At 45.0% G+C, this 23054-nt stretch overlaps 1 protein-coding gene across 2 annotated transcripts in view; it reads left to right on the top strand.

Annotated features, from left to right (window-relative positions):
* The first annotated feature begins 13747 nt into the window (after positions 1-13747).
* The window catches only part of si:dkeyp-113d7.10 (zinc finger and SCAN domain-containing protein 2), a 32775-nt gene continuing 23468 nt past the window's right edge, over positions 13748-23054 (top strand). For both annotated transcript variants that reach the window (XM_037535177.1, XM_017716206.2), the window contains exons 1-2: positions 13748-14297; positions 22149-22412. In XM_037535177.1, coding sequence (XP_037391074.1) covers positions 13760-14297; positions 22149-22412 — 802 coding nt within the window. In that variant the 5' untranslated portion in view covers positions 13748-13759. The remainder of the gene's footprint in view (positions 14298-22148; positions 22413-23054) is intronic.

Below are 23054 nucleotides of genomic sequence, written 5' to 3'. Positions count from 1 at the left end.
GTGTTTGCTAGGGTGTTGCTAGGTGGTTGCTGTAGTATTCCAGGTGGATGCTATAGTGTTGCTAGGAGGTTGCTAGGGTGTTGCTAGGTGTTTGCTAGGGTTTTGCCAGGGAGTTGCTAGATGGTTGCTGTATTATTCCAGGTGGTTGCTATGGATATGCTAGGATGTTCCTAAGGTGTTGCTAGGTGCTTGCTTCGGTGTTGCTGGGTGGTTGCTATGGTGGTTGTTATAGTGTTACTTGGTGTTTTCTAGGGTGATGGTAGGTGTTTGCTAGGGAGTTGCTAGGGTGGTTGCTGAAATTTTCCAGGTGGGTGCTATAGTGTTGCTAGGAGGCTAGGTGCTATGGCATCACTATGGTGTTACTAGGTGGTTGCTATATTATTCCAGGTGGCTACTGTGGTGTTGCTATATTATTCCAGGTACTGCCAGGTATTTGCTATGGTGTTGCTGGGTGGTTGCTGTAATACTCCAGATGGTTGCTATAGTGTTGCTAATAGGTAGCTATGGTGTTTGCTAGGGTGTTAGTAGGTGGTTACTGTAGTATTCCATGTGGTTGCTGTGGTGTTGCAAGGAGGTTGCTAAGGTCTTGCTAGGTGTTTTTTAAGGTGTTTGCTAGGGTTTTGCTATGGTATCCCAGGAGGTTGCTAGGGTGTTGTTGGATGGTTTCTAGGGTATCCCAGATAATTGCTAGGGTTTCCTAGGATGGTTCTGAGGCAGTTTCTATTGTATCTCCAGTAGTTGTCTGGGGGTTGCTAGGTGGTTGCTGTGATATCTCACAGGGTTAATGGGTGTTTCTAATAGAGTTGTATCACCGTGACATTCCTTTCATTCCGATGGGAATAAATTCAGCCATTTAATGGAAAGAGTATGAGGACCAGCTTATTTACACAGAGATTTATTATATTTTCCTGCTGTGTCTATTTTGACATGAGTGTAAAACTACATCTGGGTATTTTTCACCTCAACCAAAGTTCCACACCTTCTATGTAGACATCAGAGAACTGCTTGACTACTTAATGAATGCATTCTGTGGCACCTTTAATGTAAATGTGTGTGAAGGCCTGAAAGAGGAAGCAGTGTCCAACTGAGGAGACATTTCACACCTTCAGTCTGCAGAATCTGAAGCTTGCGCTGCTGCCCACTAGTGAAGAAGTGACCGCAGGGTGCTGAGGGTTCCTCACTCTGCAGGTTCACAGTTACAGTCAGTACACAGACTGCAGGTTATCTGGATTATATAGTCTCATCACAGACATCAGATACCCGCAAACTGAAAAGCATACCTGTGAAAATATCTGCTATCATACTTCACTCTCATTAAGATGGTTCTTCAAGGGTTCTTTAGTAAAGGTAATGGTTCTATATATGGATACTCAATGTTCATGGACACTTAAAGAACCTTTTCATCATTAAATGGTTCTTCAGACCGATGGTGTTGTATATAGTTCTATACAGAACCTTCTTGAAAAGGATTCTACATAGTACTAAAATAGGGTTCTTCTATCGTTTCAGGCTTGACATTGTAACAGTAGAAGAACCCTTTTTGGTGCTATACAGAACCATCGTCTTTAGTAAAAAACCTTGAAGAACCATTATTTAATGTAAGAGTCTGCTGTGCTGTCTTAATAATAATAATAATAGTAGTAATAATAATAATTTTGAATAATGCTTGGCTATACTGTAAATGAAGGCAACCCTTGCTGTACTCAGAGTTTAAATAAAGTTTTAAACAAAGGTTGATTGATTGACTGGTTGATTGATTGATTGATTGATTGAATGATTGATTGATTGATTGATATTTTCATTATTTAATGTTCAGCATATCTAGGACAGTTTCTGTTTGTACCAGAGGGGGGGCAACAAAATTGAAATATTCATTTTCACAATCACTTTATGATCAAACCGCATGTTTTGTAAACAATTTTAAAAATTTTGTGGAAAAAAACCCCAAAAAAACCACTGAAGTCTTTACATCAGAGCTCAGTGTTGATCATGGAGTTCCACTGATTTGATGTGAAGTGGTTCAGATGTCTTTACAGTGGTGGTGATGGGAACCAGGCGTCGCCATGACAACAACACAGATATAGACCCTTTATTTACCATCCAGAACCACCAGAGAACCTACACGAGTCTTCTGACTTCATATGGAATGTTGATGATGGAAAATCTGGAATAATCAGTTTTCTTTGGGGACTATTTTGCCGCACAGCGCCCTGCATGTCTCCCTCCACCATGAATGGAGTTGAAGTTCTCTAAACTCTCATAAAACAGCGTCTCAGTCATCAGGCAGTGAATTCAGAACCAGTTCATGTAGGAACTTTCTGTGAGGAGCTTTTAGAGGCGGACGTCTGGTTCCCATCACCACCACTGTGAACGGTTCTGACTCGGTAAGTTTCCCTAGCAACACCAAACCGCTCAGAACTGCTCTGTTCACATCTTAACCATTTAATTTTGAGAAACTGATGGAATTTCCCTTAATTTTCCTTTTCCCATAAGTGTTTAGAGCAGTGTGTGTATCTCAGTGCTGAGCTCATAAAACACTTCTTAAGAGACAAAGTGAGTTTTATTGAGTGCTATTTAGTTCATCTGAACGGAGGCTGAATCATAACCTAATGACTTTTCTCAGAATCCACCCTTCCCTTCACGCTATTCTGCGCGGTGCTGCTCTAAAGTGCTGGACAGTGTCCAGCGCAATCATTTTATACTTTATGAAAATGGCAACATCGAGCCAAGACATTAAAACAGAGTGTGTGTTCGGTGAGGAGCTGCATGCTGCAGCAGCACAGAGGAAATAACTCAGCTCCTCTGTTTTCATCGGTTAACTCACCCTGATGACTAAAGCAGTTTGGCAGCGGAGTAGAAGAGCTGGCTATGATCCAACCACCCCACAGCGCCCCCTAGAGTTCAGACCAGCCTCTACTGACATGAACAGAATAACAGACAGCACAATAGTTGTGTTGAGGGGGTTAGTTTAACACTATTACAGATAAAGCCCTATTTGAGCTGGATTAGTTTCAGCAGAGTAACGTAGTTTGTGCGTGATTTGACTGGCCGATTACCAGTGACCATAACCATGTACAACCTCTCCCTTTTGTGATGCACAGAACCCTTTAGTTATGGGTTCTTTGCTTGTTCATGGTTCTACGCCAATCAGGCACCACCTCCTTGTTCCTATGCACACTGGCCATTCTATCAGCTCCACTTACTGTATAGCTGCACTTTGTAGTTCTACAGTTACAGACTGTAGTCCATCTGTTTCTCTGATACTTTGTTATGAAAGACAATTAACCACAGGCGTAAACGTATGCCAATCAGTCTGCGTCCTCGCTTTGGAGAGCGCTTGACCACGCCCCTGCTGCCACAGGGCCTACAGCACCCAAAAAGGTTCTTCAACTGTAACAAATTTGACATCATAACGATAGAAGAACCTGTTTTGGCACTATGTAGAACTCAAAAGGGTTCTGTATAGACCCATCTACGGCACATTCTCCATCAATCTGAAGAACATGTCATGATGCATGGCACTGTTTAATCATGCAAGGGGTTTTTTGCACCCTCATGATTCCATATAGAACTAATGCCTTTTATAGAGAATTCTTGAATCTTTTTGAAAAGGGTTCTATATAGCACCCAAAGGGGTTCTTTTATTGTTGCATGTTTTCAAAACGGTTCCGTAGAGAAATCCATTGATCTGCAGAAACTTTCACCATGCAAAGAACCGTGTAATGATGCAAAGGGTTCTTAGTATCTTCATGGTTCTATATTGAATCATTTTCTTTACTAAAGAACCCTTGAAGAACCATCTTTTTAAGAGTGTAGAAGCTTGACATAGAAGAAGCCTTTTTAGGTGCTACATAGAACCATACACAACACATCCTCCGTCAATCTGAAGATCCATTTCATCATGCAAAGCAACATTTAATCATGGAAAGGGCTCTTTGAGTGTTCATGGTTCTATATGGAACCATTTTTGTACTTAATAACTCTTGAAGAACCATCTTTCTTAAGAGTGTGTAGTATATAACATCCCCCATACACATTAAATAAAAACGTTTCAGTCACAGACTCATCAAAACGTCCTATAGATGTAATAAAATACTGTGTATTTCAGTTTTATTGTGCTGTAATTTACTGTTTAGTGGTGTCTAATACAGCCTCCCTTGACTAATATGATTAATATGATATTCTGATGTTGTGATGTTCAATCAACATGGAATTATCTTCAATTAATTCTGTTTTTCATTGATGTATGAGAGGTTTTAGTGACCGTTAGCAGTGACAGTTAACCTGGTCTGAGTGGTGGGCAGCACCCCTGGCACTCGCTCCGCTCTCGGCCAAGTCATTCCTAAACCGTAGGTGCTGGGAACACTGCAGTGTTCCTCACGCTGAGGTCACTGAGTGCGCTGACTGTGGAGCAGACCTGCAGAGACTTCACTACAGCAGTTGCACTATATATCACCACACACACTGCTGCCTCCACCCACACGGCCAAGAGAGAGTTCAGAACTGATTACACACTACAGAGAACACAGGGCTCCTAACAACCACCTGGAAGAGCTGGTCGACCCCAAAACTGCCTCCATCAGATAAACAGCACTGAAAGCGTCCGTCTCTGAGAGAGAGGAGAAGATCAAGCTGCTTCAGATCTGAAAACATCCACAGGTGTTTCTGTCCATCCTTCCACTGTGAGAAGACCACTCACCTCTGTGGGTCTGAAAGGATGTGTAGCTGATCAAGAAGAACCTCACTGAGCAAACAAAGCTGTAGGCTGAATGGTGGAGCTAAACTGCTACTGCTGTAGCTGAATGGTGGAGTTAAACCGCTGTAGCTGAATGGGTGGGGCTAAACTGCTGTAGCTGAATGGGCAGGGCTAAATCGCTGTAGCTGAATGGGTGGAGCTAAACCGCTGTAGCTGAATGGTGGAGTTAAACCGCTGTAGCTGAATGGGTGGAGCTAAACCGCTGTAGCTGAATGGTGGAGCTAAACTGCTGTAGCTGAATGGGCGGGGCTAAACTGCTGTAGCTGAATGGTGGAGCTAAACCGCTGTAGCTGAATGGTGGAGCTAAACCGCTGTAGCTGAATGGTGGAGCTAAACCGCTGTAGCTGAATGGGTGGAGCTAAACTGCTGTAGCTGAATGGTGGAGCTAAACCGCTGTAGGCTGAAAGGTGGAGCTAAACCGTTGTAGCTGAATGGTGGAGCTAAGCTGCTGTAGGCTGAATGGGTGGAGCTAAACTGCTGTAGGCTGAATGGTGGAGCTAAACTGCTGTAACTGAATGTGTGGAGCTAAACTGCTGTAGCTGAATTCTGGAGCTAAACTGCTGTAGGCTGAATGGTGGAGCTAAACTGCTGTAACTGAATGTGTGGAGCTAAACTGCTGTAGCTGAATTCTGGAGCTAAACTGCTGTAACTGAATGTGTGGAGCTAAACTGCTGTAGCTGAATTCTGGAGCTAAACTGCTGTAGCTGAATGGTGGAGCTAAACCGCTGTAGCTGAATAGTGGAGCTAAACCGCTGTAGCTGAATGGGTGGAGCTAAACCGGTGTAGCTGAATGGATGGAGCTAAACTGCTGTAGCAGAATGGGTGGAGCTAAACTCCTAAACCCCTTAAATCCCAATATTACATACAAAGGCTGATTACTCAGTAACTGCAGGGGCTTCTGAGCTGATCTCAGACTGTAGCAGTGTGTAAATGGATCCTGGCCTTTTAAGCCTTTTTAATAACACTCATCTCCCTCATCTGGTGCATTAATAACCGTTTCAGTGTATTTGTCTGTGTTTAACAACAGAAAACCTGCTGCCTCTGAACTTTAATTGATGAACAGATACACAAATGGCTGAATTCTCACTCTGACAAACGTCTCTAATGTCCTCTCTATCGTTAGATTAGCTGAGAATCAAACACAAACACATTAGTCAAAGCATGCAAAGCAAAGTCTTAAAGTCAAGTCCCGGGTCTAAAGTCAAGTCCCAAGTCTAAAGTCAAGTCCTGAGTCTTAAAGTCAAGTCCTAAGTCTTAAAGTCAAGTCCCAAGTCTAAAGTCAAGTCCTGAGTCTTAAAGTCAAGTCCCGAGTCTTAAAGTCAAGTCCCGGGTCTAAAGTCATGTCCTGAGTCTTAAAGTCAAGTCCCGAGTCTAAAGTCAAGTCCTGAGTCTTAAAGTCAAGTCCCGAGTCTTAAAGTCAAGTCCCGGGTCTAAAGTCAAGTCCTGAGTCTTAAAATCAAGTCCCGAGTCTTAAAGTTAAGTCCAGAGTCTAAAGTCAAGTCCCGAGTCTTAAAGTCAAGTCCCGGGTCTAAAGTCAAGTCCTAAGTCTTAAAGTCAAGTACCGAGTCTTAACGTCAAGTCCTGAGTCTTAAGTCAAGGCCTAAAGAAGTCGCTCATTGAAGCCGTTTCAACACTGAACTCCAAAAATGAGTGTGTTTACATGCAGTCAACAATCCAATCATAATCTGATTTCTGCAGTTATGTAATTATTCAAATGGTCATGTAAACATCACACTCCGATCTAGAAATCTGACAAAGAGGCTGGATTTTAGATCAGTAATCAGATTTCTCAGTGCTGTGAGCTCTGACTCTGATTTCTTTTTCGGCTTTCTCAGTTTGAGCGTGTGCGAAAACAGACGACGGTACTGGAAATAAGCGAGCAGCGTCGTCCATGAGATGCAGCAGAACACCTTTGGAGTGGCGCTGAAACCAAATACACGCCGGACGAAATGAAGGATTTAAATATTCTTCATCGTATAGATGATGTATGTTCAGATTTTCAGGATTAGTAAGTGCATGTAATTCAATTCAATTCAATTCAAGTTTATTTATATAGCGCTTTTTACAACAAGGTTGTCACAAAGCAGCTTTACAGAAAAAACAGGTCCACGCCTCTTATGAGCATCACCACAGTGAAGCCAATTTTGTGGTGACTACAGTGGTAAGGAAAAACTCCCTTTAAGAGGAAGAAACCTTAGAAGGGACCAAGGCTCAGTCCGAGGAACCCAACCCCCGTGGGTCGACCCGCACAGAAGAAACAGAACAGAAACAAGAACAACAGTACAAAGAGAGTGCAAAAAGATGGCTGGAACGCTGGAACCACGAATGGGGCACCTCCAGACAGGCCAACGGGGCATCTCGACACATGTGAGAGAGATAGAGAGAGAGAACGGAGTGGGAGGGAAGAAAGATAGGTTAGAAGGGTTGTGTTAATCCCTGTTGAGCGGGACAGGGCCGATTCCAGAGTGCTGCAAACACGAATCGGCACCTCCAGACAGGCCAACCGAACATCTCGACGCATGCGAGAGAGACAGAGAGAGAGAACAGAGTGGGAGGGAAGAAAAAGAGGTTAGAATGGTAGAATGTAAACACACTCAGTGATGGTAACAGTGCCACAGCATGTTAATGGATAATTTTACTCTTCCAAATAAAACACATCATGTATTGTACACAGATCACCATCACAGATACAGCTACACATGAATAGAATCTTTAAAGTTAAAGCCCCTGTTTCTGTGCATCTCTCTATAGTAAATATTACTTCATCACTAAAATATTATTACAGTATTGGTCAGGACATTCAGGTCAGGAGGATCAGGAGCGTATGTGATGGACTTCAATGGACGGGTCACAAAGGGCTCACTACTTTTTTTGTTAGACATGCCCTGTACACACTTAACTGCAGTTCATGGTACAGCCTGTAGGGGGCTGAAGTCTTCCTTGGAAAAGTAGTTTTTCCATGTGTGTTCTATGTTGGGGGTCTGATGAGTCTCTGTCCTGTCTCCGCAGCGGATGACCTGGTGATGCAGTTCGGTCATGTGGATGAAGGTCACTTTGTGCTGGACTACAGCGCCCCCTTGTGTGCTCTGCAAGCGTTCGCCATCGCCCTGTCCTGCTTCGACGTACGAACTCAGTGCTATCTTACACACATGCTGTCCACATCTCTCTCTGTCTCTCTCTCCCCGTTACATCCTCTTCAGCCATCAATAATAATAATAATAAAGAATTTTATTTGTAACGCACTTTACATTTTAAGCAAATCTCAAGGTGCTACACAGTAGAAGCATTTCAATGAAATCAAAGTACTACTATAAAACATCTTGACACTCCATATGAAGATCACGGGTTGTAAGTTCTGCTGAAGAGAGGGAGAGCATTCCATAAGCGAGGAGCAGCAGAACAGAAGGCCCGTCAGCCATGGAGTGGTGGGTAATTCCAATAAAGTGGCCAGTGAGTGCAAGTACAATGTGTGTTCCTAATAAAGTGGCTGGTTGGTGGAAGTATAGTGCGGTGTCTCTAATAAAGTGGCCTGTCGGCGGAAGTATAGACTTCAGGCACCACCTACAGGCTGTACCGTGAACTGCACTATACACTACCACTGAACAGTACCACTATACACTACCACTGAACACTACCACTATACACTACCACTGCACACTACCACTATACACTACCACTGCACACTACCACTGCACACTACCACTATACACTACCACTGCACACTACCACTATACACTACCACTGAACACTACCACTGAACACTACCACTATACACTACCACTGAACACTACCACTATACACTACCACTGAACACTACCACTATACACTACCACTGCACACTACCACTATACACTACCACTGCACACTACCACTATACACTACCACTGAACACTACCACTATACACTACCACTGAACACTACCACTATACACTACCACTGAACACTACCACTATACACTACCACTGCACACTACCACTATACACTACCACTGTACACTACCACTATACTCTACCACTGTACATTACCACTATACACTACCACTATACTCTACCACTGCACACTACCACTATACACTACCACTATACACTACCACTATACTCTACCACTGTACACTACCACTATACACTAGCACTATACTCTACCACAGCACACTACCACTATACACTACCACTATACACTACCACTATACTCTACCACTGCACACTACCACTATACACTACCACTATACACTACCACTGAACACTACCACTATACACTACCACTGAACACTACCACTATACACTACCACTGAACACTACCACTATACACTACCACTGAACACTACCACTATACACTACCACTGAACACTACCACTATACACTACCACTGCACACTACCACTATACACTACCACTGTACACTACCACTATACTCTACCACTGTACACTACCACTATACACTACCACTATACTCTAGCACTGCACACTACCGCTATACACTACCACTATACAGTACCACTATACTCTACCACTGCACACTACCACTATACGCTACCACTATACTCTACCACTGTACACTACCACTATACACTACCACTATACTCTACCACTGCACACTACCACTATACACTACCACTATACACTACCACTATACTCTACCACTGCACACTACCACTATACACTACCACTATACACTACCACTATACACTACCACTATACTCTACCACTGTACACTTCCTTTATACTCTACCACTGCACACTACCACTATACACTACCACTATACTCTACCACTGTACACTACCACTATACACTACCACTGCACACTACCACTATACACTACCACTATACGCTACCACTATACTCTACCACTGTACATTACCACTATACACTACCACTATACTCTACCACTGCACACTACCACTATACACTACCACTATACACTACCACTATACTCTACCACTGCACACTACCACTATACACTACCACTATACACTACCACTATACACTACCACTATACTCTACCACTGTACACTTCCTTTATACTCTACCACTGCACACTACCACTATACACTACCACTATACACTACCATTGCACACTACCACTATACACTACCACTATACTCTACCACTATACACTACCACCCATAAGAGGGAGGGTGTGGAGGTGACTGCTGGACATGCAGGTGCTGTAAAGATCTGAACAGGGCAGTCAAACCGGTTCTAGAAGATGTTGAACTCATTGTCTCTCTCTGCGTCACCGTCTAACGCACTGTCCATCCTCTGCTTACAGCCTGTGATGGTTCTTCATACCATTCCATACCTCCCTCATGTTATTCTCCCTTAACTTCTGCTCCACCTTCACCCTGTAGGACTCCTTGGCCTCTCGCAATTGGACTTTGAGCTCCCTCTGTATGTTCCTAAGCTCCTCCTGGTTGTTGTCTTTAAAGGCTCTCTTCTTCTTATTCAGCAGACCTTTGACATCGCTGGTTATGAAAGCAATGAGCAAAATACCAGTGGACTGCAATCTTTGCCAGCAGTGGCCCAGCAGTGGCCCAGCAGTGGCCCAGCAGTGGCCCACTGTCCTCTTGCTATCAGGATTAGACTGCAGAAGTGTGAAATACAACTTTTAAGAGGTTAAATTAAGTACAGTTGAATAACCACGTCAGTAGTAACTGTGTCATTAAACCATTTGAATTGCCAGACAAACCACGCGGGATTGGGATGTATCGGAATACCATATTGGGAATATATGCAGAGCCTAAGTACCTACATTCAGTCCAAGATATTTGTAGAACCCTTTTCTTAGCTGTGTAGACCTAAACAAACAAACGTCCAAAACGTGCTGGTCACTGTAAGAGAGCCGCGCCTGCACCCCCCGGCGCTGTTTGACCCCCTAGCACACCACCCACCCAACAGTTCACACATGCTGCTGAAAGCCTGACCACAGGCCTACAGTCTGCCTCGTTTACTCTGTGTAAACGGTGCGTGAGCCGCTCTACCTGTTCATCTGTTCAGCTACTGTACAAGCAGGCCCGACACAGAGAGCCTCCCATACAAACCACACCGTCCCTTTATCTGTCCATCAGCCGCTCAGCCCCACCCCCTCACTGCTCACCGCAGATCAGTAAGGCAGGTTTATTCATACAGAACCTTCCACACACAAAGCCAGTTCAGCGCCGTTACAGACAGAAAAGCAAAATGAACATTAAAGGGAAAAGAAATATATATACACACACACTCACCAGCCACTTTATTAGGTACAACCTTGCTAGTAAACGGTTGGACCCCCTTTCGCCTTCAGAACTGCCTTAATTCTTCGTGCCACACTTTCAACAAGGTGTTGCAAACGTTCCTCAGAGATTCTGGTTGGTTATTTGAGTTCCTGTTGTCTTTCTATCATCTGGAACCAGTCTGCCCATTCTCCTCTGACCTCTCAACAAGGCATTTTCGTCCACACAACTGACCGCTCACTGGCTATTTCCTCTTTTTCGGACCATTCTCTGTAAACCCTAGAGATGGTTGCGCATGAAAATCCCAGTAGATCAGCAGTTTCTGAAATACTCAGACCGTATCTTCATTTTTGTCATTTTTCAGTGTTTATTGTGAAAACACCTGTTACTCTTTACACTGTGTGTGAATTTCATGATGAATGGACCAAAAGAAACGGCCTAAAAGGACTTGGACAGAAATTCTGGTTCCATTGACTTCCATTAAAAGCAACGTGTGTTTATTCCTTTATTCACTGGGTCTAAGATATCAACACGTCTCTGAATTCCTGGTGAGTTAGGAATCTTGTATTTCATTCAGACATCGGTTTCAAAGAAACAACATGTTTGTGTTTTATGTATAGAGGTTAACGGCAAGTCTGGGTGCACTTTGCATCTTCAGGTGTGGTTAGCTCTCCAGGTGGAGGTGGTGAAGCCTGTTTACCTCCCTGTATAGGAGAGCTCTACGGCTGCGTTCACCCTGCAGACTCTTCCTCCAACCAGATCTTTCAAAGTGACTGTCCGCTCTGTTATTTACAAGCGATCAGATCTGATTTGTGTGTCCAGGCATCACCAGTCTATCTGTATGGAGGAGCATCATCTCGCCTCCATCATCATGAATCTTTGGAGCTCTTCTTCTATCTTATGTACAACACATTCTCCATCAACCTGAAGAACCGCTTCACCATGCAGAGAATCATGCGTGCTTGAAAAAGCAGTTCTTCAAGGGTTCTCTAGTAAAGCAAATGGCTTTATGTAGAACCTTAAACACTCCAAGAGCCCTTTGGATGGTTGAAGAGTTCTTTGCATGGTGATGGTCCATGGTGGATTTGGTTCTCGTGTCTGGCGTTTTGAGCTTTATTTTTGGTTTATTTGGATCAAAGCTGCCTATTTCAGTGTAGATCGGACCCGCAGTGCCTCTGTAAACGCGGCCAGCTCGACCTCCAACCGCAAAACCCCCACTGTGATCTTTTACCGCCTCTTTTAACTTCCCACCCGTATTCAGGGAGGAGGCATTGGCGGAATACGGGTGGTAAAAAAATGACCACATGATCCTCACGCCCGTTTCCAGTTGGTTGGCTGCTTTACCGCACTGCGCCGAAGAGACGCGCCTCCACTTTCACCTCTTTACAGGATGAAATAATTAAATAACCCATTAAATGTATGACGTAATATCTTAATACGTGAATAATCCGGCGTACAAGCACAGCTGTGCGCTAAAGTTTGTGCCCCCTGTTGAAATTCAATGTTTGCGTTGACATTCTGGGTGTGAATAAGTAAACGCATCCTCTACAGAGACTCACTTCTGCACATTTTAATACAAAATCGCTGCTAAGTCACTGAATTTAACCCATCAGAACAATGTTAGTCCCCATTATGCTGCAATGAGTAGACATCATCTCTTTGGATCTGTTGTTTACAACCGCCTTTGACGTCCTGACCATGACAGTTTAGGCCTTAAACCCCATTCATGGTGGAGGGAGACATGCAGGGCGCGGAGCGGCAAAATAGTCCCCAAAGAAAACTGATTCTTCCAGATTTTCCACTGTTTTCCATCATCAACATTCCATATAAGCTCAGAAGACTCGTGTAGGTTCTCTGGTGGTTCTGGATGGTAAATAAAGTGTCTATATCTGTGTTGTAGTCATGGCCACGCCTGGTTCCCATCACCACCACTGTAAAGACGTCTGAACCAGTTCACACCAAACCCTCTGAATCTCTCTGTTTACTTCTTAAACACTCAGTTATGGCGGGAATTTTGGGAAACAGGTGAACTTCCCCTTTCAGACTCTGGGCCGTGTCCACATGTCCTGCGGTTTTTAGGGTGCAGTCATTCACAAGGCCTCCACGAACACACTTGATGGTTCTTCAAGGGTTCTTGACTAAAAGCAATGATCATATTTAGAACCATGAACTCTATTTAGACCCATTTGCATGCTCAAATGGTTCTGTGCATGGTGAAATGGTTCTTCAGACTGACGGAGTCAGCGTATGCTGTGTTGTGTATAGTTCTATACAGAACCAAAAAGCTTGGCATTACGAACAATAGCAGAACCCTTTTTGGGTGCTGTATTAAACCACATACACCACCTTCTGCATCAACTTAAAGAACCATTTCAACATGCACAGAACCATTCGGGCATGGTTCTAAGTAGAACCACTCCTTTTACTATAAAAACTCTTTAAAAATGGTTCTTCAAGAGGTCTTTAGTAAAGGGAATGGTTCTATTTAGAATGAGTTCTGTATATGTAAATGATTCTTTGCATGGTGGAACGGTTCTTGAGATTGATGGAGAATGTGTTGGATATGGCTCTATATAGAACCTTTTGAAAAGGTTCTTTGTAGAGAACCGTGACAGCCTGACATCATAACAGAAGAACCCTTTTTTGGTGCTCTGTGGAACCCTACACACTCTGAAGAACCGAGCATTTCACCATGCTAGGAGCTATTGAAGCATGCAAATGGTTCCTTCACTAAAGAACCCTAAAGAACCGTCTGTTTGTAAAAGGGGGGGGGGGGGGGGGTTAGAAGAACCCAGATGGCACCCAGTGCGTCACAGCCACGGTGCCAAAATGGCGCGTGGGGCTCGTGCGCGCGTTCTCGGTGCGCCTCTATGCGGGGCAGTGCGGCGCGCAGGAGGGGCGTGCGCGCGCAGTGGAGGAGAAGGTGGCCGTGGTCTTCGTCCAGCGCTCGTTCGTCTTTCTGCCTGCCTTTGACGGAGGAGCCGGGGGGGGCGGCCGGGGAGAATGAGAGAGCTGGTCCGGCGTCCAGAACCATGAACGGCGCCCTCTACATCTCGTTTTTCCAGGGCCAGCTGGAGTCCGCGCTGGAGCAGGTGGTGCAGCTCGCCGTGCAGGAAATCACCAAGAGTGTGGGCGCCAGCCTGGGCTCCATGCTGCTGGACACGGCCTCCAAGGAGCAGGAGAACCAGCGGCTCCGAGCCACGCTCCAGGGAGGCGATGGGAAGGCGAAGGGTGCCGAGGAGCCCGGAGGAGCCAAGGAGAAGCAGCGCGGCTCCAGCCTGCGCTTCCAGACGACGGACTCCTTCAGGCTGGAGCAGAAGAGAAGAGCCGTGGGTAAGGAGACCAGACGGGCTCCGGGTGTTCGCGTTTGCGCCGTAGTCGAGCTCCTGTTCCTCAAAAACAGCAGAACAAGCACCATTTTCGAGGAAGGAAGGGGAAGCCCCGCAACACAAAGCCTGCGCAGACATTGCGCAGCGACTGCGCAGCGTTTGCGCAGCGTCGAATTCCAGCACGGTCTGGTCCAGTGTTTTGGACGTGGGGGTGCAGGCAGTGCGTAAAAGCCGCACTCTTGCGGTGTCTCTGCATAAATGAGCGTTTAGGCCTGTAATGTTGAACGTGTGGCTTTTGTGACGCTGGGCTTTAGGCTGGGTCAGTCTTCTGCACCACGGCTCTGTATCATTACTTCCATTCTCCAAGGCCTACAGTTCAGCCCGTTTCACTGTGGAGAATAAAGTGGGTTTGTAGTGCTTGAACAGCTTTGATGTGACCGGGCTGAGCTCCTGCGTGATTAATGAGTCTGAGTCAGCCTTGTCCAGTTTTGGGTCCACCCTACAGATCCTCCTGGATTGCGTGGGCTGGCAGGTTGTGCCCGCCGCCAGTGGCTGGCTCAGGCCGTGACGCCGTTGTTGTTGAGCAGCTCCTTAGCGCTGCTTTTCAGACCGCCGTGACGGAAGGGCACCTTTCCCCCAAGAAGTGGCCAATGGGGGCTGACCAGAGGAGGCCACACCTTCAGGTCCCTGAGGGAGGGGGTATCCATCTCCAGGAAGGGGAGGGGGCGTCAGGAATTCTGAGACTGCATAGGCAGCTCGGTGCTGCATCCTGCCACACTCGGCCGAAACCTCACTGCGGTAGAGCGGTTTGATTGATAGGTGATCGATACGCAGTCATTTTGTTATTTTATTGGCAAACTTTAACCTTTAACCTCCGAGCTTATTCTTCATACACTGCTGTCAAGGCTTAATGTCCAGTATCCACTGTAAACTGTCCAGCAGCTGAATGAATGAATTATTCTGCTACTATGAATTATTCATGAACTACTATGAATTATTCATTAACTACTATGAATTATTCAGCATCTACTATGAATTATTCATTAACTACTATGAATTATTCAGCATCTACTATGAATTATTCATTAACTACTATGAATTATTCAGTATCTAACCAGTAATGGAAGGAGGACAGTAATCAGATAATGGGGAAACTCCAGGTCTACAGGAGTCAGACAGTAATCAGATAATGGGGAAACTCCAGGTCTTCATGAGTCAGACAGTAATAAGATAATGGGGAAACTCCAGGTCTACAGGAGTCAGACAGTAATCAGATAATGGGGAAACTCCAGGTCTACATGAGTCAGACAGTAATCAGATAATGGGGAAACTCAAGGTCTACATGAGTCAGACAGTAATCAGATAATGGGGAAACTCCAGGTCTACATGAGTGAGACAGTAATCAGATAATGGGGAAACTCCAGGTCTACAGGAGTCGGACAGTAATCAGATTTCTGCTTTACAACCGGCCAATAAACCTAAACATAAAGTGAAACTCAAACTGACGTAGCATTTTAAAAAAATGCGGAGCGCTGCTTGTGGCTCCATTTGAAACAGTAGAACATGCGGTCCTGTCGTCCTTCTACTGCACACGCAGGGCGGGGAAAAGGCAAACAAAGGGGACGCTGAAAGCAGCCCAAACAAAGTCTGAGATGGGAAAATGAAATAAAAGATTATCAGAAAAGCGAAAGACACTTCCTCTGTGATTCTGAGAGGAAGGTCAGCTTTATGTTTCACCTGTTTGCTTTTAGTGGAGGAAACGCCTTTTGTATGGCTTGGAGCCGTTTGTAGCTCAAGCCTTCTGTTTGTTTTTTAAATAGGTTTCCAGCTCTTTCTTACTTTCCTTTCCTTTTCTTTTAGTCTAAATACGTACCAGGGCTGCGTACCGTACCGGTCACCCCTCTACCCCTCTTACACAGCCCTAAGTAGAGGAATCCACAGGTGTGCCAGGTTGGGCCTAATCAGCCCGAGGGCTTCTGGGAATTGGAGTTCCCTGAACTTATGGTGCCTGCGGGGCAGCGCAGGCTGGGCCCTTTACACATTCCATCTTAAAGAATCTGAAAGAACGTAGATAGATACAACACTGCCATCTAGGGTTTGGGGGTTTAAACACAGCACAGTGTAAACCACAACTTTTTGCATGTAGACTCTTCATTAAAAACCGATGGAGTATCGCTAAATGTAGTACTGCAATACTTGTATATCAATATTTTCTCACGCCTCTAATCGGTAGAGACAGCCCTGCTTAAACAAGGAAAAATGTCCCGTTGGGTTATCTTCTCTCTCTTTCTGCTGCGTCTCATGATGAGGAGCTGTATTGATTAGATGGTTGGTTAAGGTGGTTAGGGTGATGTGTGTTGTATGAGGGGTTCTGCTCTGTGGTCAGGCGGAGGAGATATTACTGTAACATTACTGTAATGTTAGAGCGCTAATTGCGGTTTGTCTGCACGTCGTCTGCTGCAGTGGTTGTGGGAGGTTTTAATGACTTCAGGGTTTATTTACAGGAATCGTTTGAACTCGGTGCTTCAGAAACACCCCGGCGCTGACAGAGGCAGCGGGAGAGAAGACGGGTGAGGTGTGGTGGTGCTGTGGTGGCAGGTTGACTCCAGTGGTCTGATCCTATATCTGGAATACTGTGATTACTTCAGCTGGGTGGTGCACTGTCTATAGTATTGACTCCGGGCTAAATGGTGTTGATTATTCCGATAGACGCCGTCAAGAATAAAGTCAGTCAGACTTTATTTTCACTCTGATGTGATGAGGGTGACCCTCATTTTCACTGCAGCTCAGCATTTACAGCCCAGAGGGACGGAAAAGAAATGAAAAGGGAATTGAATCCGTTTAAATGAAATACGGGAACAGACTGACAGAAGAATCAAATCCAATGAGTGGGAAAAAAACGTGAAAACAATTAAGATTTAATTAAGATAAACAGAAACCCAGATATAGTTCACTCTTAAATGGGTTCTTTAGCGCCAAAAGGGGTTCTGCTATAGAGATGATGCCAAGCTTGTAACAATAGCAGAACCCTTTTTGGTGGTATATGGAACCAAGCACATTCTCCATCAATCTGAAGAACCATATAAGCATGCAAGTGATATATAGAATTCGTGGTTCTAAGTAGAACCCTTCCCTTTACTACACTCTTAAAAAGATGGTTCTTCAAATATTCTTTAGTAAAGAGGTTCTATTTAGAATAAGTTTAATATCCATTTCATGCTTAAACGGTTCTTTGCATGGTGGAACGGTTCTTCGGATTGTTGGAGAATGTGTTGTATATGGCTCTGTATAGAATATTTTGAAAAGGTTCTATGTAGAGAACCTTGACAATCTGACATTGTAACAATAGAAGAACCCTTTTTGGTGCTATATAGAACCCTATACAATCTGAAGAACCATTTCACCATGCTAAGAACCATTTAAGCATGCGAGTAAGTAGAACCATTCCCTTTACTACACTCTTAAACAGATGGTTCTTCAAAGGTTTTTTAGTAAAGGGAATGGTTCTATTTAGAATAAGTTATATATATATCCATTTCATGCTTAAATGGTTCTTTGCATGGTGGAATGGTTCTTTAGGTTGATGGGGAATGTGTTGTATATCGTTCTAAAAATAACCATTGTGAAAATGGTTCTTTGAGTGTTCAGGGTTCTATAAAGGATCCTTAAAGAACCTTTTAATGGGCGTTCTTAAAACCAGTTATTTAACATAGCAGTTGCTGATGTTTTTTTGGCTCCCAATAAAAAACATCTGCATGAATTAAGGTGTGCTACATGTAAATGATATGTAAATTAGGTGCTGGCATTCTGGCGCTTGATTTCACGCACCGAGGCTGATTCAGCGCCGAGATCTCCGCTCGTTTCCACGTCGCATGAAAGTTTCACGGGCCAGTTTGTATTAAAGGCGGTGAAGTCTGATATTGTTTTAGGCACGCTTGGTGAATTAGTGTGATTAGTGTAATTTATCACGATAACAATAAAATATCATCGTGTTGCCCACCCCTGCGCTGGGATACGGTGATCAGGGAACTGTTCTAATGACTTGGTTGCAAGGAAGTAGGCGAGTCGGTTAGTTATTGGAGGACTTCCTCACTGTAGTGATGCCTGTGGGACGCAGTGCTTCTTAACTGCCACCCCCAATACCTGTTTCTGTGTTACTGGTACTGAGCAGTGAATCATGGGATATGTTTATAGTTCAGCATAGAATCAACTCTTCAGCCGTTTACTTCACTTTTGCTTCATGTTTATTCCTCCATCGTTGGTCTCAGTGCACCACATAAACATTTATTACTATTTCGCTACTTGTGGATTTCAAGGGAAGCATTTTTTAAGGAGTAGCTGGAATTTACTGGGCTTTGGAGGACGATTTCTTCCATTGCCATCTAAAGCATTTCTATGTGCTCCTCAGAGAACAGGACAGTGAAGCCAAGATGGTTTTGTTGTAGATTCATGCAGTTCAGAATCTGAGCTATGGAAAATCATCTGCTCCCTTTTTTGGGGGAGGGGCTTACAGACGTCTGTGTTTATTAGGCTTATTAAATAATCCCCTGATCGCAGTTATTTTCCACAGTCACTTTCCATAATGTGTCACACGCAAATTATGAAATGGATGCGTTTTCATCAGTTTGGGGGTTTCTGTACATTCTTACACTCCTGTTAAAACTTTGTCTTTTCCGAAATTCTGTAAAGCTGCTTTGTGACAACATCCGTTGTAAAAAGCGCTATACAAATAAATTTGATTTGATTTGATTTGATTTGCTTGAGAGAAAATAAAAGACATTTGCAGGCAAGTTCAAGAACAGCAGGTTCTTGACCGGGTGCTGTAACACACGTGGGGAGATGCAGTAGGTAGCTGTTCCTGGGGCTGAACGATTTGGGGAAAATTGTGATCTTTCTGACTGATATTGCAGCTGCGATGTAAATTGTGATCGTTTTCTATACATGAAGGTTCAGTCTGGTTTTTGGCCAAGCAGGCGTGAATGTCTGAGTTTTGTGGCTTGAGGTTTGACCGCTGAATGCAGTGAGCCAGACAGCCAGTAGGCTGTGGTTGTGATGTCACAACACATGGAGGTTTGGCTGCCTCTGATTGGTCTAACTTTCCTACAGGCATTTCCAAAGCTTGTGTGTTATTGGGTTCAAATTCCCCGCTTAAAACGTACACGTTATTGATGATGTAGGCTGTATTTTAAAAACTGCAGCTCTTGCGGTTTGAAAATTACGCTGTCTTCAGTTGCGATTGTGACATAAAAATACAATCGACTGACTCTCAAGAGTCAGTTTCTGCCACAGGGGTCTAGGCCACAAAGGACCTCCCTGCATCTCCTACTGCCTATATGGCACTGCACCGGTCCCCCATGCTGGACCTTGCGGGTGGTGGGCCCACATGGTCCCTCCATGTTGCCTTTTCACGTTGCACGGCCACCAGGCGCTTGCCAAGGAGCACTACCCCCAGACCTGGCTCCAGGGATAGGTCCTGGTAACCCTCTCCTGGGCAGGGTACACAGCGGGCTACACTCTGCTTGATAGGGTGAGGAGCTCAGTCATCCGAAAGGAGCTCGGAGTAGCGCTGCTACTCCTCCGCATTGAGAGGAGCTGGTTGACGTGGGCGTCTTCTGGTGGGGGTTTACAATGCACGGCCTACTGGCACGAGACCCCGGGGTCGTCCTAGGACCCACTGGAGCAATTATATCTCCAGGTTGGCCTGGGAGCGGCCCGGAGTCCCCCAGAATTAGTCCAACAGTGCTTTTTACCTCTTTTGTAACGAGACTCAATTGAGGACAGCCAATCAGAGCAGAGCTCATTTACAAAAGTGTTCATGGCACAGTAACAAAAAACAGTGACAGCTCAGAAACAGCCTGTTTAACCGTAAGAGACAAAGGCCTGTTTCCCACTGCAGGGCCGAACGGTTCTGAGCACAGAGGTTAACTGTTCCAGTGGCGGTTCCACACGGACACGGTTCCACACGGGAATGCTTAAACACAAGCCTGGTTTTTTTGGCATGGTTAGCTGGCTGTGCTCGAGGCCACAGAGCCATTGGGTGAGATGATGTAACGTGAACAGCTATTGGTGGTTGGTTCTGCGTTCATGTTGGTGTTCTAGCGCTTCCTGCTGCGTGATTCCATACCTGAACTCAGTCTAATCGGCTCAGTTCGCTCTCACAGTCGCAGATCAGCGAAAGCAGCGCTCGATTTTAAATCCACCGCTCGGTGAACGTCGAAGCTTCAGCCTAACAAGTTTCTGAATGTTAAAGGAAGCTGCTCACCAGGACGGAGTAGCTGTCGACTACCTGCTCTGACGTCACGAGTTTAGACGATCACAGCTCACACCAGCGAGGACAAAGTCCGCTGATCAGCGTCGGAGCGACGGGAAGCTGAACTCGAACCTGTTCTGCAGTGCTTCAAGCTGTAGCCTCCTAGGCGCTGCAGGACAGGCTCGGTTCTAGCTAACCCATGATTAAGAACACCCGTTTGGAGGATACAGACTTGTATCTGAGAGCACAGACTCGAGCGTCTGGTGCTGAAGTGACAGAAGATAAATAAACCAGTTCGGTGGAGCCGTGACCCTATCTGGACTAGGCTTTAACGGTGATGATGATGATGATGATGATGATGTTTTATGGAGCTGTGACCCTATCTGGACTAGGCTTTAACGGTGATGATGATGATGATGATGATGATGATGTTTTATGGAGCCGTGACCCTATCTGGACTAGGCTTTAATGGTGATGATGATGATGATGATGATGATGATGATGATGATGATGTTTTATGGAGCTGTGACCCTATCTGGACTAGGCGTTAACGGTGATGATGATGATGTTTTATGGAGCTGTGACCCTATCTGGACTAGGCGTTAACGGTAATGATGATGATGATGATGATGTTTTATGGAGCTGTGACCCTATCTGGACTAGGCTTTAATGGTGATGATGATGATGATGATGTTTTATGGAGCTGTGACCCTATCTGGACTAGGCTTTAACGGTGATGATGATGATGATGATGATGATGATGTTGTTTTATGGAGCTGTGACCCTATCTGGACTAGGCTTTAACGGTGATGATGATGATGATGATGATGATGTTTTATGGAGCTGTGACCCTATCTGGACTAGGCTTTAACGGTGATGATGATGATGATGATGTTTTATGGAGCTGTGACCCTATCTGGACTAGGCTTTAACGGTGATGATGATGATGATGATGATGATGATGATGTTTTATGGAGCTGTGACCCTATCTGGACTAGGCTTTAACGGTGATGATGATGATGATGATGATGATGATGTTTTATGGAGCTGTGACCCTATCTGGACTAGGCTTTAACGGTGATGATGATGATGATGATGATGATGATGATGATGATGTTTTATGGAGCTGTGACCCTATTTGGACTAGGCTTTAACGGTGATGATGATGATGATGATGTTTTATGGAGCTGTGACCCTATCTGGACTAGGCTTTAACGGTGATGATGATGATGACGATGATGATGCTGATGTTTTATGGAGCTGTGACCCTATCTGGACTAGGTGGTTAATGGTGATGATGATGATGTTCTGTGGAGCTTTGAGCTGAACTCCGCTGGGCCACACTAATGCTAGTGTAGCTAACCGGCTCCAGGGGAAACCCACCGCAGTACAGGCTCAGTTTCAGTACCTGATGGTCCTGAACTCCTGTTCAGAGGATGAAGACTCTGAGAGGAGCCGAGAGACAGACTGGAGCTGGACAAACGGCTGTGTTATAATGTGTTATAATGTGTTATAAGACTATGAGCCCTTTAAGATGTTTCTTCCGTTTCCAGTGTTTGTCCTTTTTTAGGACTCACCCGTCTGTCTGTCTGTGTTCCTCTGCAGATCAGCTGAAGGTGGTGATGGAGCAGGTTCTGGAGTTTGCTGTATGTGAACTGACCAAAATCGTGGAGGACAGTTTTGATGACCTGCTGCTGGAGCTGACGAAGACGGAGCGGGAGAACGAGGAGCTGAGGGAGCGAGTGCGGGAGACGGAGGATAAAAGGGTCGTAGACGAGGAGCCACAGGAGAACAGGACGGACTCTCCGGGCAGCTCAGAGGGAGCAGGAGCTAAAGAACAGGGTCAGGAACCGGCAGAGAACAAAAATGGTACGTACTCTCTTGCCTCATCCTGTTTCTGTCCTAATAACTTTTTCTTTGCAGCAGCTTCACACCAGAGTTTTCCACTGTAGAGCAAATCCAGGCCATGAAGGGGAACTCCACCGATTTTCCAATATTCCCACGTACTTGGATGTGTGAGGTGTAAACGGAGAGGTTCAGAGGGTTTGGTGTGAACTGGTTCAGACGTCTTTACAGTGGTAGTGATGGGAACCAGGCGTCGCCATGACTACAACACAGATACACACATTTTATTTACCATCCAGAACCACCAGAGAACCTACACGAGTCTTCTGAGTTTATATGGAATGCTGATGATGGAAAATCTGGAATAATGAGTTTTCTTTGGGGATTATTTTGCCGCACAGCGCCCTGCATGTCTCCCTCCACCATGAATGGAGTTGAAGTTCTCTAAACTCTCATAAAACAGCGTCTCAGTCATCAGGCAGTGAATTCAGAACCAGTTCATGTAGGAACTTTCTGTGAGGAGCTTTTAGAGGGGGACGTCTGGTTCCTATCACCACCACTGTGAACAGCTCTGACTCTGTTTAACCACATATTTATGAACAAATGTGTGTGATTTTGGTGGAATTCCCCTTTAAGGCTATTCTATCCCGTTGCGCTCCGTCTACG

The sequence above is a fragment of the Pygocentrus nattereri genome, chromosome 27, assembly GCF_015220715.1.
Source record: "Pygocentrus nattereri isolate fPygNat1 chromosome 27, fPygNat1.pri, whole genome shotgun sequence".
NCBI lineage: Eukaryota > Metazoa > Chordata > Actinopteri > Characiformes > Serrasalmidae > Pygocentrus > Pygocentrus nattereri.
Note: the sequence above shows the minus strand (reverse complement) of the source record. Positions and strands in the feature narration are given on the sequence as shown.